Source organism: Lagenorhynchus albirostris, chromosome 2 (assembly GCF_949774975.1).
Source record: "Lagenorhynchus albirostris chromosome 2, mLagAlb1.1, whole genome shotgun sequence".
In the NCBI taxonomy this organism is placed as follows: Eukaryota; Metazoa; Chordata; class Mammalia; order Artiodactyla; family Delphinidae; genus Lagenorhynchus; species Lagenorhynchus albirostris.
In genome coordinates, this window is record NC_083096.1 from 5,842,219 (window position 1) to 5,860,351 (window position 18,133).

Consider the following 18,133-nt stretch of genomic DNA (forward strand, 5'->3'; position numbering starts at 1 on the left):
GTTCTCCATTTTACCATCCTAGCTAATGATGTCTGGAATAACTAGATTTGAAAGTTCTTGGTTTGAAAGATAAATTTTCTTTATCAAAAAAGAGCTTTCATATTGGATAAAATAACTTTGCCTCTACTAAATTCTCTTTTATTTCTTAATTTTCATTTGTGCTGCTACTTTTTGATAGTTTCATTTTGAAAATTTTACAACCATAATGTGACTATATTTATAAAGTCAGCAAATAAACTGAGCATCTTTGATAATATGTAAGCGTGATTCCAGCAAAAACTCTGGCTTTTGTGGGGGTGTAATGGAATAATTTACTCAGTCTAAAATGATTTACTCTTTTTTGGTTATGCATCCATGACTGATGAATAGTGATAGAGTGAATCATAATAATGCATTTTGCTTTAATGTATTTTGTAAAGATTAACATTACTATTTTCTAAAATGTGTCTAAATCTTTTAAACTGAGGATTGGCAAACTTTTTCTGGAAAGAACCAGCTAGTAAATATTTCCAGCTTTATGGACCATGTGGTCTTTGCCCCAACTACTCAACTCTGTTTCTGAAGCGTGAAAGCACCCCAAGACAATACATAAAATGAGTGAGCATGACAGTGTTCTGACAAAACTCACTTCTGGACACTGAAGTTTAAATTTCATATAATTTCACGAGCTGAAATATTATTCTTCTTTTGACTTGTTTTTCCAACCATTTAGAAATATTAAAACTACTTTAGTTCACAAAACCATGTGATGAGCCAGATTAGGTCCATGGGCCCTGTTCTAAACTATGTCCATATCAAAATAAAGAATTACTGCATCTAACTTTATCAAAGTAGAGGAACATGGCTATAACTTGATTGTCTGACTTTGCCTGCATTAATTCAAGGCAATTCAGTATTTCCTATTGTTTTACAGATATGCTAAAGGCTACCCACCTTACTCTCCATATATAGGAAGTTCACCCACTTTTTGTCATCTCCTTCATGAAAAAGTGCCATTTTGCTGCTTAAGACTAGACAAGGTAAGCACTTACTGCTGTTATTTTCTGTAAAACTAAAATGATGGCATTGTGTAATTACATGTATTTAAATAATTTTGTATAGTCTTTTGACTGAAATATGTTAAAAGAATATTATCTTTCAAATGTAAATGTAATACATAAAGTGGTGAATTTTACTTTCTTAACTGCACTAAAGGTTACCCAAGTGCTTTACCCTCTACTAATGTAGCCAACGAGTTGGTCAGTCATTGTTTCAAAGAGAAAAACAAAGATGCCAGAGCCTCAAACCAGAGTCTCCCCAGATCATTTTGGCCAGATGCGCTCTATTTATTTTACTAGACATTTTTGCCTCAAATCTCAAAGTGGAATCGCTTGACATGGTGAAATTAGCTAGTCATAATTCATTATTGAATTATTAGACTGGAAGTGTCTTGCTTAATGTCCCCTTTCCTAAAGATTTTATAGTAGTTCTTGGTTCCTGCCTTGATATTCAGGAGAAACCATCCAAAACAGAAAGATTCCAAGAAAGCAGGAATCTTTCTCTTTCACAGTATGGCCATTGGACATGACCTGGGTAAGAATTTGTTTTCATGATGAGTCAGAGAGCAGATAAAGAGAAGACTCTCAAACCCCCCATTTCCCAGAAATTAAAATGTGCCACTAATTCTAACCAGGAATTTCTTCTTTTATTCTATATTTTGGAGTTAGTTAGCTGGAGTTAATATCCCAGCTCTCTGCTTCCAGGCTCAGCCAGTTGGGCAAATAACATTATCATTAAACTTCAGTTTCCATATCTCCAAAATGCTTGTAATTTTAATATGAACCTTATAGGGTTCTTGTGAAGATGATATAAATTCGTGCATGGAGAAAGCTTTTCACAGTGCCAGGAACGTAATAAATGTATAGGCACTTAATACATTTTGTTAATATTTTTACTACTATTAGTTTTTCCATGTGATAAACATTATGAATCTTGGCTGTAGCTGTCACTCTTGAGGAAGATTAGCAGATCATTAGAAAATTTCTGCCTCTATCTTCCTAAGGATTTTTTGTGAACCCTTACCCCTGCTCCCAGATGTTCATCTGGGTCCATTAAGGTGGACGGTTCTGTCTCTCGATGCCTTATTTTTTGTCAGTCCTTGTTTTGCTTTCCTGCTTCACAGCATTTCTAGCACTGGCTCGCTCTGCATCTTTGGTAACCTTGATGCACCTTAAGCTTCAGAGCCCTTCTCCTGTATTGGCCCCTTCCAAGAACCTGTGACTGATTTTTTATGTATGACTTTTGTGTTTTTTTCCTTAAAGAGGATTTCCAAAATAATATAATGTTCTCTGAGCCTTTTATTTAAAATGCCACATCTGGTGGCATTTTACTTTTTAACACACAAAGATGAAAGTAATGTTGGGAAACCAAAGAGTCGAAATGATTCCACTGATTCCCAAGAAGGGAACCTGGTACAAGAAAAGTTAAGCTTTCAGAGATGAGGCTTGCTGGAGGAGAAACAGTCTTTTAAAGCCAAAAGACAAGTTGTCTCTTTACCAAAGTAAAAAAGCGATGTTTCCGAGTATTGTTGATTGGCCAATAACATCTGGGGTTATCCATTCTTTAGGTGGCATTAGTCTGGCTGGAGGTGGTGGTCTGCTCTGTAAATGAGTGCCCATTTTGCGATTAGCAGATGGGGTTATGCAGCCAATCCTACTGTGTCCATGAAGTCTGTGAGCAGGTATTTTGTTGCCCAGTCCGTTTTGCATTAGTATCAGCAGGCTCCTTTTGGTCAAGGTTTATCAATACTAAATTCCCTGTTTTGTCCTTGTTCTATTTCTTTTTTTTTCTTACTAGTTGAGCTGCTTCTAAATCTTCTAAATTAGTTCTTTTACCTCATTTGATCTCATAAAAATGAAGTTCTTAATAATCTCAGCCTCAGCCTGTCATCCTCTCCTTCCACAGTCTCTTTGTAAGTGACCTAATTTCATGTGGCTTCAGATCCTGTCTATAGTAGTAATTCTCCAATCATACTTCCAGTGAAGACTGCCTGTCCTTCTCCTTTACCACTCCCCATTTCTCCATTCTTTCTTATGCCTTAATCCTTCTTGCTGGATTGATCTTCCTACTTCCATGATTAGAAATCTACTTTTAGAAATTCTACTAATGAGATCCTATTAGTGGTAAATTCTTTCAATTTCACTTTCCCTAGATGTGTCCTTATTTTGTCCTCCTTCTTGAAGAATAGTTTTGCCGGGTGTCCAATTCCAGGCTCTGAATTTTCTTTTTCTTTTAGCCTGTTAGGATTCTCTTTACTACTTTCTGTGCTCCACACTGCTGATGAGAGGTCGGCCATTGTTCTAATTTGTGTTTCTGGTAGTTAAAGCTCTCTTTTCTCTCTGGCTGCCTTTAAGATCTTCTTCTTGTCTTGGCTGTTCTGCACTATGACAATGTATATGACACTGGATTTCTCTTTATTTATTTGGATTAGGATTCATTGGGTTTCCAGAACCTGAGGATTTGGATATTTCATTAATTCTAGAAAATCCTCAGTCAATATTTATGTGAATAGTGCTTCTTGCTGATTCTTGCATCTCTTTTTCAGGTATTCTTTTTAAATGTGTATTAGACATTCTCACACTATCTTCCAAGTATCTTAATTTTTCCATACTACTTTCTCTTTTCTCTCTGTATTCTGAGTAATTACTTCAACTCAATCATGCAGTTGATCCCTTCAGATGCATCAAATGGGCAATTTAAATCATCTTTTGAGCTTCTGTTTTTAATTGTTATATTTTTAGTTCCAGCATAGAGTATATGCAATTTCTTTAAACATCTAAGTGAATATTTTAAATACCCTCTTGTTCTTTGCTCATGCTTTGAATGTTCTCTTTTATTTCTTTAAACATAGTAAACACACTCATTTTCTATTCTGAATCTTATAACAGTGAAATCTGTAATCTTTGTGATTCTAATTCTGGTGTTTATTGCTTCTGCTGACTCAAAGTACCTTGTTCCCAACAATGTTCTGTAACTTTTTATTAAAGAATAAAGGCAGAGAACATTCCAGAGTTGATGATGAATCCACAGAGAATCAACAAATCTCAACCCAAATAAAAAGAAACCCTCATAAAGACATATAAAGATTAAAAACCCAGAACACTAAAGCAATTATCCAGGCAGATAATTTTGTTTAAAAGCATCTTGATTTAATAATGCTAAGTCCAGTAAATTCTAGCTCCCTAGGAGGTAGCAAAATATCCTCAGGAAACACATTTCGGTAATTTGTTGTTATTATTGTTAACATTAGTATTTTACATTTCAGTATTTGCATCGTTATCTTGCCAGCTCAGGTATACATTTAGACAATTAGGGTTTTTTTTTCTTTTAATTTTTGTTTTTTAACCAAAAAAAAAAATCCCTTTCGATATTGATATCCATCCTTTTGGTATTCCATACTTGGAATGTTCCAAGGTTATTTAATTTTAATATTACTCTATTTCTGGAAATAAAGTCAGAGGCAGATGATTTATTTTTTTCCAGCTTTATTGAGGTATGATTGAGAAATACAAATTGTCTATATTTGAGGTATATAACATGATGCTTTGATATACATACACCTTGTGACGATTCCTTAATATTGATACCCAGATGTCATCTGGCAGCAAGTTTCAGTTTGCAGTGGAACATGTGTACACTGTGTTGCTGCCTTTTCCTTCCCCAGATCAAGCTGCATACCTGCAATTCATTTGTCTCGTCCATGCACACCTTCAGGCTGGAGAACTTGGCACAGAAAAATGTAACTATTTTCAAATTTGTTAGAAAACAAAGGATTTACTAGGTTAGATTAATTTCACATTTCCAGATCTTCTAAATATTTTTACCCAATATTAGTGGAGTATAAAAATGGCCTTTCTTTGTATAATTTTTCTTCTCTAGAGTTGCCAGCATAACTACTATGAGGACGCAAAAGCCTATGGATTCAAAAATAAGCTAATTATAGTTGCAGCTGAAACAGCTGGAAATGGATTGTATAATTTTATTGTTCCTCTCAGGGCATATTATAGACCAAAGAAAGAACTTAATCCCGTAATACTGCTATTGGATAACCCGTAAGTATATTTTTAAATGCACAAACAAGACAAAAATTTGTTAATATTTTATCAAAAATAATTTAATTTACTTAGAATATTTTAAATCAGATACATTATGGCACATGATTCATTGAGAGATATATTCTGTGCTGTGGTAGAAAACAACCATTGTATATGATTGTGTTTCACAAGTACAACTTAAAACATCACTGGAGTATTCTGAGCCTTTTATTTAAAACTATTTTTGCAAGTGGTCATTGCTCTCTACCAGTGGGAAACATGCCACTGAAATAATTATAGTTATTTTCATTAAATTAATCAACGAGCCTAGAAAATCTCTGCCAAAACTGGACAATTTCATTGTCTTTGTGAAGAACCATTAATTATCAGAGGAGCATATTAATGATCTATTTTATATCATACCATTACACATCATCATAAGTTCCTATGATTCTTCCACTGTTAAAACATATATTCTGTAACATAACATAAATAGTTTGTGCTTTACAATGTTCATTTCTTTTGAAAATGTTTGATTGAGATACTCTTGTGAAATAAGACTACTTAAACATTTCAAAATCCTTATATGAATGTAAATATACATCACTAAATGCTGCGGTCAAATCCATTGTATACTAAAATTGCAATATTTCTCTCTCTGACCCAGATTAGTAGCAGATGGTCCTTAAATCAATACCATGTTTTAGAATCCTCCAACTCTCCTCTTAAACTCTAAAGTGATGCAAATTTCAGGGTAAACCAAATGAGGCCAAAATCTTCTGCCTTGTCTCTGCTTTTAAAATTTATCAAAAGAATTTTTTCAAAACAGAGGTATCTCCCCAATATATTGTAACTTCATGACATTATTTATTCTGAATATATGAATATCAAGATACTGATTGATGCATCTTGTTTTAGAGTCAGTATCTCAATGGTAATCAACTCTAAAACTTGAGCACACCTCCAGAGGTTTCAGTTGAAGAATTTTCAGGTCTGATGACTCAATGACTTCTTTGATACCACTTTAGCATCCAAGGAAAGGTGAGATAAATTTAGGGCAGGTGTAGGGGAACAAAAACTTGGACCCAATGTCAGAAGAAATAAAAGCTTAATAAAACAAACCTTAGGAGAATAAAAGTTGAATTACTGGATGGCTAGGGTGATACAGTATGGTGGCAAAGCACCTCCAAGGCCTTGGGATATATCCCTTATTCTGGAAGTTTTCTGGTAGGAGGCTCTAAGAAACTGGCGAAGATCCGGCACATAAGAGATGCTCATCAACTATGTGAATTCAGAAGTGTCCAATTTTGGCTCTTTTTGCTTATGGTGTAATGTGTCCACTGCCTTAAAGATAAATTTAAGACAGGAGTATTTACAAGTTGATTGACTTAGAGCATTCCCATCTCGGATGGCTTGGATCAAAGTGGATCAACTCAGGCCCCAGAATACAGAGAAGCAGATAGGAAGAGGCTTAGAAAGAAAGAAGTGGCACTGTGCCTACAGCAGCCCTGTGATAAAGCAAAGGGGAAAAGCTATCCTTTCACCTTATTTATATTATTTCAAGGTATAATTTCTTGTCCTGATGTGTAAATCTCCTAATTGGGTTCTTGGACCCGATTTCAATGTGTATGTGTGTGTCAGAGGGTTTCTCCACACCTCCAGCAAGCAATGCGCAGGACACCAGCTCAGTTCTGGGGGAATTCAACTCACTTCTGACACCGTCTACCCAGAAATAGCATTGGATTCCACAGGTTGAAAGTTCAGTCTTACAAAACTGTCCCACTCCCACTTCAGAAGCCAATCACAAGCCAGGTTATCACCCCATAACTGATCAGCTATAGATTGGAAATTTCAGTGACCCCCTCCTTGGACTTCAGATGCCAGTTGCATGTCTAGATTGTTACCTGTACTTCTGACTGAATGGCTGTAGATCGGGGGTTCCCACAACCACCTACTCAAGGTCAAGTTATTTGCTAGAGCAGCTCACAGAATTCAGAGAAACATTTTACTTACCAGATTGCCACCTTATTATAAAAGCATATAACTTGGGAACAACTGGATGGAAGAGATGCACAGGGCAAGGTATGGGGAAAGAGCATGGAGCTTCCATGCCCTCTATGTGGCCACCACTGTCACCAAACCTCTACCTGTTCACCAGAACAGAAGTTCTCCAGACTCCATCCTTTTGGGTTTTTAATAGAGGCTTCATTACATAGGCACGATTGGTTAAATCATTGGCCATTGGTGATTGAACTCAATCTCCTGCCCCTCCCCCTTCCTCAAAAATCACGGGGTGGGACTGAAGTTCCAACCTTCTATTCAGGTTGGAACTTCAGTTTCCCTGGCAAACAGCCTCATCCTTAGGTACTTTCCAAAAGGCACCTCATTAATTTAAACCCAGTGTTCCTGGAAAGGGGCTTGTTATGAAGAACAAGACACCCATTTCACCTTTTTTGGCTCTGAAGTGATTTCAGGAACTGAGGATTAGAGACCAAATATTACGACAAAAGATGCTCCCGTTGCTGTTATCACTCAGGAAATTGCAAGGGTTTTGGGAGCTGTGAGCTAGAAAATGTGGTGAAGACCAAATATATGTGAGAAATCTGAATGTGAATACCAAATATACATTCCTTATAAAACACAATAAAAGATTCAGTCTTGCCAAATTTGGGAGTGGAGTTTACTCCATGAAGTGGAGATGGGCTCCACTCCTTTTCCATATCCAGTCTTGCTAAGTAATCTTATCTCAGAGTCACTAATCCCCCTTTCTCCCCCTTATTATTCCAATGAACAGGTGGCAGGAGCTAGGATTTCTTAACCTGTGTACCTGGTGTAGACTTTGGAATTGCCATAACTAAATCAGCCTCTTTCTGTTTGGTTTTGAATTAACAGGTTACCAAACTGCCCAGTTACTGAATGATTGATTGATTGGTTTGTATATTAGAATTATAAAAATCAAGTGGTTATTTCTAGAGTCTTAATTCCTGAATCTGATCTATCACAGAAAAATCTGAAGACTCTGTTTCTCTTAGTTACTGGCAAACTGGTCAGTATTTCAATATAAATATAGATGTAGCTTTTATCAGAGAATATTTTATCTGAATAATACCATAGTGACTATTTAATAAAATTAATATTCTTTGCCATCACCCTCTGCTTATTATAGTAATAATTGTTGAGCATTTACTACATGGCAATCATCATAGTAGATACCTAACCTTTATTTCACATTATATTTCCATAAAAATTATATCCATGTCATATAGTGATGATTTATCCTCAGAAAGATGTACCAAGCAGCTTAAGATCTCAAAGCTTGCAAATTACAATGATAACATTTAAAGAATTCAGTCTGTGTGACTTGATTACACCACTGCCTCTTATTTCATAGAAAGGAAAAAACAGGCCAAAGAAGTTAAATGATTTTTTCCAAGGTCAATTCTAGAATTAGAACCTTCTCTGCAATTCATAGTTCATTGATCTTTCAACTATGTGACCTTACTTTACTTACAGGTTTTTGATATATGCAAAAATACATTGTTTGTCAATTGCTTTTAGAAACAAGAATATTTTAACTTTAGAATATTTTGCATTAAATTTTTTCTTTGCTTTCCTAAGGACTTACAGTTTGGAATCTAGCTATTCACATGATGTTGTTTGTTAAATGATTTTAATGGGGTTTGACTTTTTTTCAAAGCGTTGAGATGAAAGCTCGGGCTATAAAATTTATCAGCTTCCTGTGCATTTCCTGAAAGCAGTATCTAACATTTTTATTTGTTGTTCTCTGTTCCTTTGATTGAGAATGAGGAAGCAAAAACTAAACACCAATAAATAACGTTCCAGGAAATTTTATGCAATCCTCCTCTTTTTTTTTTTAAACAATGAGATACTTGTTTCTCTGCTGTGGCTAGTATTTTTCAGCCTATCCTATAGTATTACAAAGAAATATGATGTTTTCTTTAAAATATTTCTGGGTTATAAGAATTTGCACACTAATAATTGTACACACTTCTACAATTATTAGCTTAGTGGGGTTTGACTTTATTTTAAATGCACATGAGCATTGCTGAAAATAATATCAATACATGGCTACTTAGGAAATTTAGTTGAAGACAAATTTATTCAATATACCAGAAACAAATAACAGATGCCACAAATATGGGATTTAAAAATGTAAATTAAATTTATGATATTCACATACATAATATGTCAAAATAAGTCTTCACAATGTTTCCAAATAGAAAGGCTTCTCCATTTCATATGGTAACTACATAAAACCCGGGTGCATTGGAAAACATCTTACACTTGGTACTGGTTCATTAGAGCGGTCTCAGTTCTGATTGATTGGCCATCTGTTCTCTTTGGCCTGTTGTTGGGCCACACTGATTTTAAATATTTTGATTACCATCTCACCCTTAAAGATCATCTAGTCATCTCCTGATACCATTTCATATGAGACATGGAAAAGAGAGTCAAACACTTTGGAATACATTACCCAAAGCTACACAAGGTTAAAGTACAAGATCCAGGCTTATCTTCTTAATTTTTACAACATCTTGTTTAAACTATCCCTTTACTAAATCAATCTTCTTTCCACATAGAGCTAAAAGTAAGCTCCAGTTCAGCTTATTTCAAAAATAACGATAAACTGTCTGATATGTCAGGGACCTTATTAAAGACGTTCAGACCTTAGACTCACACGGATCTGAAATAAGATCTAAGTTTACCCTCTTGATAGGCCTGTTGCGTATTACGGAATTTCTGTAAGCCTCAATTTTCTCATTTATAAAATGAGTAGAACATTTATCTTAAGTTATTTTGCAAGTCTATAAAATAATGTATATGAAGGACTAGTACCATATCTGACTCATAAAAGGCAGTGAGGAAATGTCAGTTTCCCCCCTTCTACTAATCAAGAGAAGGACATTGTCACTATTTAAACTGATGGGAGAATTTCTGTGAAAACCCAATTAACAAAAAAAGGGAAATTTATTTCAAGTTGTTGAAATTAAGCTACTACTGTATTTTTAAGGGAGAGATAAACTTCTTAAAAGTGGAATTATGAAATGCTAGCAAAATAAACTCTCACTGCATTCTTTTCTCGAATTTGAAACAAAAAAATTAAGTTCATTATAGTTATTACTTAAATGGGAAAAAATGATCTTCAACTTGCAAATCCATGCAATTTCCCAAAACTTTTAACTTCCTATCAATAGCTAGCTAATTCATATTTGCATATAATGAAAATTTTTATATAATAATGAAGCTATTTTAAATATAATGAAGATATTTAGACTCATAAATAGTCATGTTTCTTAATAGAATTACAGTTAGGACTCTGATGAATGATGTGCTCATTTTTTTTTTCCTAAGCAGTTTAGTGCCATCAAAACCTTTGCCGATTTACTTAAATGAGCCAACATAATCCATATGAACGTGTAGTTGATATATTCTTTATATTTCAGGTTTCCTTTTAAACCGCCTTTATCAGTAAAAGTAGTGGATGGATCTGTTTGTTCTACAAGTTAAATTTTGCAGGGTATTAGATATGCTTCATCAGGATTATATGTCTACCAGGTTTCAGGTGACTTGCCTTGCCTTGTAACATAGCTGGATTCATGTAAGGATGAATCGTGCTACCACAATACAGATGTTAATTTCTAAGGATTTGAAAGATTGTTTGTGCATTGTAAATACATGTTTGTGGCAGAATTGCATGTCAGTAAGATTCATGAGTTTTAGGAATATATAAGGCAATAATTTTGATGTCTACGTACTTTGAATGATTTCTACTGGACAAAACAAAAAAATACAAAGGCCACATCTTCAGTTTTAGCTCTAACAGAAGAGTTGGCATAACGTAAGGACTAGTGACCCTGGTACTTCTTATCACATGGAAAATTTTTGGTATCTTTATTAAGTTGAATTATTCAATAACATTAACTACTGTTGCAAGACTTTGGAAGACAGATATGTTACAGTGGACAGATGGTCAGCGAAGATAGTGTAAATAATTGAAATAATCTGAATTTTAAAAAAATGAGGAGGTTATTCCAGACAGGGTATAGCTCTGCAATTAATAATGAGGAATTATGAACCCAACTCTGCTACACAAGTTATTGAGCTACTCACTTTATCTGACTGGAACTATGTTGGAGCAAAGAGAGATAAAACAAAATAATAACCCCCCAAATGACACAGTCAAAAGGATCTTTGAAAGCACCGCAGAATCTCAGTGCTGTCCCTGTCTTGTGCCACTTGTATCCTGACGTATTATTCTATAATCACGAGGTGGGTAAGAGACATGGAGGGTCTTGAGTCAGCAGTGAGAATACCCCCTCTGAGCAGTGCCCAGAAAGAGAAGAACTGGCAGGCACTAGCCATGACCATTACTGGGACTGTATATGATTATGTTTGTTGAAAACAACCTACAGCATGAGCTTTAAAAATATTTGTAACCTGTGATTCACTAATGTGAAAAGTTTTATGAATGTTTTGGGGTCAATGATAAAAACAAATGCTAGAAAAAGAGTCATCCAAAAATGTCCAGACGAGTAACATTTATAATAGCAGGATATTGGAAATAGCTTGAAACTCCAGTAATTAATAGCACAAAAGTGAAAATAACATAAATGAAATAATTGAGGATTTTTAAAATGAATTGTGGTACATATATAATATGTAGTAATATGGGGCCACTTAAAATGGTTAGGAAGTAATTTATTGGTGGTAGGAATGTGATCAACAGGGATAGTCTTTGGAAGTTTTCTTTTAATGCTTCACTGCACTGAGCATTATTTTTCTTTAGAGTGGAAAAAGATGAGTAAGATCAACAGGAAGAAAATAAATCAGGGAGGACAAGACTTCTTCAGGCTGGGAGAAGCACCTGGGATATTGCAGGGGCTGTACTTCCCTTTGCCTAGAGGTTCCCTTTGCTTCTCCTTTACTGAGCCAAATCCTACTCGTTCTTCAAATCCAAATTAAATATTTCCTCTGTGAAATGATCCTGAACTCTGTCTCCTGAGTGCAACCTATTCCTTATTTTTTCAGATTACAATGTATTGTAATTTTGTGCTTTTACTTATGTGTTCCAAAAGCTCTATTTCTTACAATACAAGTTAACAACATATTCTTTTTGCATACACCTGCATATACCAAAATGTCTGTTAGATAAAACTTTTTGGATACATATATGCTGAGGGAATAGATGCATGAAAGAATTAATAATTCAAAATGAATACAAATTCAAAGAATTACAAAATGATTAAGTAGATTAGGTAATTTCTAAGGAAGCTTCCAGGTTCATGATTCTTTCCCCAAATATGCAAAAAGAGTAAAGATTTCAGTTGCAATACACATTTGCTCAACAATATATATTGAGGAAATCAGTAATGTAAAAGGTGAATTACTTTAATTTTAATTTTATATTATATATATATATATATAGATGGGTACATATTTATTTATTGATATGTTGATATATTAAGGGACATGTTGTGATTCTGTATATCCCTTAGAGAAAATTGCTCTTAATAGGCATGATAATTTAGTTCCTTATGTTTTAATAAAATCATCAGTTCCCCATTTTACAAGACTCTCTCATCATGAATAATTTTAAACTCACTGACAAGACTTTTTAGTTATAAATTAAGAGTATCAATTCAGTGTTTTTGTAGAATAATGCCATAATGTTTCTGATTTAGAAAGCAGAAATACAACTTGTTTTTATCATTGTTGAGCGCATTGTATTATTCATAACAAGTGCAAATGACATTTTAAAATTAATGTTAAGAGAAAAGGCACTTAAAATTAATCTTGTCAACAATGTTTAGTTTTGGAAATGAAAACTAAGTCAACTTACTTCCTTTCCCTAGAAGTGCTGCCACTGTTGTGACATTGTGTTTCATTTTGTAACCCATCTGCTACTTAGGCCAGATATGCATTTTCTGGATGCAATCTGTTGGTTTCCAATGGTTTACTACATGGTGGGCTCTATTGACAAGTAGGTGACAAAATCTTTGGCACACTAACTAGTGTGGTGTCCTGTGGTTTGTCATGTGCTGCACCCCTGTGTTGCATGATGAGTGTAATCTGCCATTTCAGTGTTGAAAATATGTTTATTGCATGTGGAGCTTATGTTCTCGTGTTATATACATCTTGCATTCAAACTTCCTAAGCAGTAATCTGTTGTTGAATTAAAACAAATCTTGTTGCATGTCAATTTTGTTCCCTTTCTAAAGCTATTCCAGTTTTGTGTCATCTATAGCAGTAACTTTATTACTGTTAACATCTTTGTAGAGAAAACCTAGAATTTCAACATTGTGATGCATTGGTATCATTATCATAACTTCTGGAAACCTTCAAAATAATTTGGAAATGCTCATTTTAAATCAGATTTATTAATTGGAGCATTTCCTTGACAGTCTATTCTGGTAACATATCAGAGTCTTCCAAAAATTTGTCAATTAAAGGTCAAATGTGTGCAATGCTTCAGTTTTAAAATACAAATTGTTATATGCATAAAGATGACATTATAACAAATACAAAAACTAAAAGATCAGAAAACTAGTATGCTTATAAAATGTGTTAATTTTCCATTCTAAAAAAAATCAGCCCAAAACATTCCAAATAAAATGCTAAAAGTTATCCACTGAGAACTTTCATGCTTACATTTCATCTTGTAGATGCTGAAAAACAAAGCTTTGTAACTTTGACAGTGTTTATTGGCTGTGGACACATTAAAGGCCAAACAGATTAACATATATTTAGCTTCCATTCTACATTAATATAATTTATGTTATCAGTTGCATAATACTAACCAACTAACTAAAATGTAGATGTACTAAAACTATTATTTAAATCCATGAAAATGAAATCAATCCATATTTTATCAATAGTAATGTTTCTTTGTTGTGAGAGTATTCTATTAAAATTCATTAGAACATTATATTTAAAAGATATAAAATAAACCTCTCATCTGTCTTTTTTGATGTAAACTATATAATGAATTCTCCATCTATAAAAGTATTTACGGGGAGGAAAAGAAGAATGGAAAGGATCAAATCCCTGGGATTAGAGATGAAACAGGATTGACTACAAGTTGCTAATTATTGAAGCTGGGTGATTGGTGCAGGAGGTTCAGTATATAGTATTCTCTTCTGCTTATGTTTGAAATTTTCCTTAAACATAAATAAGCAAAGAAAACTATGAATGAATTAGAACACACTCACAAACATTCACCTATATTCATTCCTTTACATTCTAGTTCTCTTCGAAAAGGAAGTCAGAGAAAGGTAGAAAGAGGGGCAATGTCAGTTAGATTATCTGTAACTGTTTTTCATCCATGTTGACTTTTTTCTTGGGCCACCATCTGGTGACCAAACTGCGTAAAGCAATAGTGCTAAAGAAAAAATGGGCAGTGATTTTGTGGATAAGATAGTGGGGAGAAATTATGATAGACACAGAATTATAAGAATAAATCGGTAGCCAAATAAAAAAAGGAAAGAAAGAATACAATACAATATTAAATGAATATAAATAATTTAAAGTTAAAACATGAAGAACAAAAAAGTTTCTACGTGGTTCAGAAATGCCATTCCAATTTTATATATTTTCTATAGATTCTATAGATTTCTTTAGATTTAAACTCATATTTAATAATAATTACTAAAATCATTTGCCAAAGTTATGTGTCAACTACAACGGCCAATATTTTGAGTATGGAATTAACTGATATATACAGGTTTAGGTAGTTAGTGACTATTTAGTAAAGGAATTCTCATAGCTAAGTTTTTTGTTAAGTCTCAACTTCATTGATTTATTGCTGATGAAATATTCATATTTTATTATCACTTCTATTTGTGTATCTTTTTTCAGTCAAGCTTACCTTCTACCACCTTATCTTTCCCTTTTCCTGTATAGAAAATTATAATTTTTTAATCAGGGAAGTCAAGATTGTAAGAAATGAAATATGAGAAAGTGGATTACCACTAAAATAAGGTTGGTGAAGACATAAGATTTAGGCATCATTTTTATGGTACATAAGGGACCATATCACATTCATTTTCCACCTACTTTTTTCTTTTTAAAAAATGTATTTTAATAGATGTAAGAACAATTATGAATTTCCTAGCTAAAAGGAATACCCTAGTAAAGTGTTCCTAGAGATTTAAACTTGGTCATCATATTGATTGGATGTTATGGTCCTGGCCCGTCTCACCATAGGAAATTTATTTGGAATAACATTCTGTTTCCACAGTTTTAGCCATAAAATCCCTGCCACAGAACACTGTGCCTGATTCAAGCGAAATATTTTTTTCTGGACTACTCCTGGGGATCTTTGACTCAAAGCTTTGGTAATACTCTCTCGCCATATAAAAGAGTAAGAAATCCTGCCTCTTGCCTTCCCATAAAAGGAAAATTCCTTCTAGTGAATTAGTGAGATGACTAATTCAAGTGATCAGGCACTTGGAGAAGATCCTTGGGGAACTGACTCTTCCATTTAAGAAGCTAAAAAGAGCTACTGTTCTTTAAGTTTTACACTTCTCATTTTAAATCAAAAGATGTAGAAATCAATTAACCCAATTCTTCTTATCTATCTTCAATCAGTTCTGAACCTAGAATACTCTTGCACTCATTCAAGTTTTGATACAATCTCCCTTATCCAGTTCAGTCCTATTTTTATAGTTTGTATGAAGCAAAGGCAATGAGATAATGGTTTTCTTAATTCAGTTTTTATGGTAACATTGTTTTTAAATTCAGTGTGAGGTAAAATTTTTATCAGTGATAGGGGAGAAGACTGACTCTGTGGTAACTCATAGGAACTTGTGTCCTAGTTTAGCAATTATTTCCTGCAACCAACAAAATTACTTCATTCAATCACTTGCTCAAAAGTGGCTAGAAGGTAGGCTTGAATGCATCCGATATTTATATATTTTACATGCTATTGGCTGTGTAGAACCAATCTATAACACATAGCTTTACACAAATAAATAATAGACATTTAAAAATAAGTATTTTTAATAAATATATTTCTTTATTAGGCTTGACCATCTAAATTAATATGTGTTCATTTCTAGTCTTACCAAAAGTGCCTCAGGGATAAAAAATGTGAATGTCGTGTCTTTGAAATAATGTGCTAATTGTAAAAACAAGGTTCTAACATGTTCTAATTCTATTTGATTGTAAAATGGGTGTTTCCATGTTTTATTTACAAAATTAATAAGTATTATTAAATAAAGATCCTTAACACATGCTTTGAAATGGTTGAGATCTAATGAAACATAAAGAAACCCCAAATACAATTTACTTCATATCAGTAGAGAATATTGTCTTATATTAGTTCCCATAACATCTACCAGTGTCCACTCTGTGAAAGCCACGTATAAGGGCAACCTATACGCCTATAAGCGCAGGGGTGTAAGCAAGTTTTAGCACCATCCTAGTACTGAGATTTATTGAAAGTTCATTTTTCTTTGTTGGTTTTTATCAAAGTCTAGACGATTTACTCAGGTGTGGAGTGACTTTCGCTGCCAACATGGTGGTTGTGGACAAAGAAAGCACCATGAGTGCCGAGGAAGACTACATGGCAGATGCCAAAACGATTGTAAACGTGCAGACCCTTTTCAGGTAAGTGTCTGGATAACCCAGCCCTTAAACATCTGTGAGATATATGACTCTGTGACTCTGTGTATAAAGAATGAACATGAGACATTTATACTGCAGTTATGTTTATTCCTTTCATCATAAAACAAATACTTATTTAGGACCTAATGTATGGCTGGTACTGTGTGAAGTTTAATTTTTAACATCAGGTCAGCAGTTCTTTTAAAAATAAAAAGAATAATGCATTTTTTTTTCCGTATAGTTTAAGAAATCCTAAAAAGCTGTGTGCAGTAGCAGTCATGATTTTTGCCAAACCACGCATGTTTAATTTTGGTTGTATGCCCAGCAGTAGCCAAAGGTATGCATTTACATACTGAATAACCAGGAAGAAAAGATCGCAAGGCTAATATACCCATGTTAGGAGCCAAATCACAATGTTATCTTCACTTCCTCATGAAAGACACTTCCTGTCTTTCAATACTTAAACCCATCCTGGTAGGAATTCCCGTTAGGGTCATCTTTGCGTAAGAATGAGCAATACTGACCAGAGAAAAGTTCATGCTGTGAGCAAAGTCAAAATTGCCAATAAATCAAGACATCGGTGTCACTTGGAATGATTCTTCCTAAAATCATCTTAAAATTTAAATAACTAAAAGATCATTATTTCAGTTTTATGAATTTTGTAGAAATCTAAAGGAAATATCTGAGCTACCAAATTATGAAAGTGAATAAAGCAATCTGAACTCTATCTTTATCTCCCCTCACTTCATACCTTTGTATTGTAGTAAACCATATATTGAGGATAGTTACCTGTTAATAGTTTGAGGTCAGAATTCAGGAGAGAGAGCCAAGTTGTGTGTCTCACTTAAGTTGACTGTTTATTATATGATCTTAGGCAAATTACTTTCCTTCTCTAAACCTTGATGTCTTAATCACAAGGTTGTTGGAGATTTAAGAACATATAATGCCTTAGTAACTGCCTGGTCATTTTCAATTTCTCAATAAATGTTAGCTGCTATAATTATTAGCCATAGACTCATCACTTACGTGGGGCAGAGTGGAAAAGCTACAGACCTTGGAACAATATAGCAACAAACTTCATCTGACATGATCTCTATCCCAGAGGTTCCCGCAGAAAATTACTGTGACTTTGAGTATGTTTCTTAACCTCATTGAAATTCAGTTTCCCTCATCTATAAAATGCATGTGGAGAATAATTAACCCTTCTTACAGTATCAGTGTGAGGACAGGAAATCAGGTATGTAAAGAATCTGTCACAGCAATTGGAAAAATCTACCCTAACTTGCATTAGAATCTCCTCCTGTTCCAGAAGGAGTAATACACCCTCTAAAGTTACTGTAATGGGCAGTTCATTTAACTAGCTAACTAGTCATTGAGCTATGTAAATAGTACATTTAAAGGTAGCATAGCACATGTTGAAAATATGACATGTATAT

General features: G+C 34.0%; 1 protein-coding gene across 4 annotated transcripts in view; it reads left to right on the top strand.

Moving 5' to 3' along the window:
- Positions 1-18,133, top strand: part of KCNT2 (potassium sodium-activated channel subfamily T member 2) — a 372,961-nt gene that overhangs the window by 275,553 nt on the left and 79,275 nt on the right. For 2 of the 4 annotated variants that reach the window (XM_060142019.1, XM_060142020.1), the window contains exons 18-21: positions 914-1,019; positions 4,918-5,090; positions 13,003-13,074; positions 16,566-16,700. In XM_060142019.1, coding sequence (XP_059998002.1) covers positions 914-1,019; positions 4,918-5,090; positions 13,003-13,074; positions 16,566-16,700 — 486 coding nt within the window. The remainder of the gene's footprint in view (positions 1-913; positions 1,020-4,917; positions 5,091-13,002; positions 13,075-16,565; positions 16,701-18,133) is intronic. The other 2 variants (XM_060142021.1, XM_060142022.1) reach the window with 1 other exon arrangement.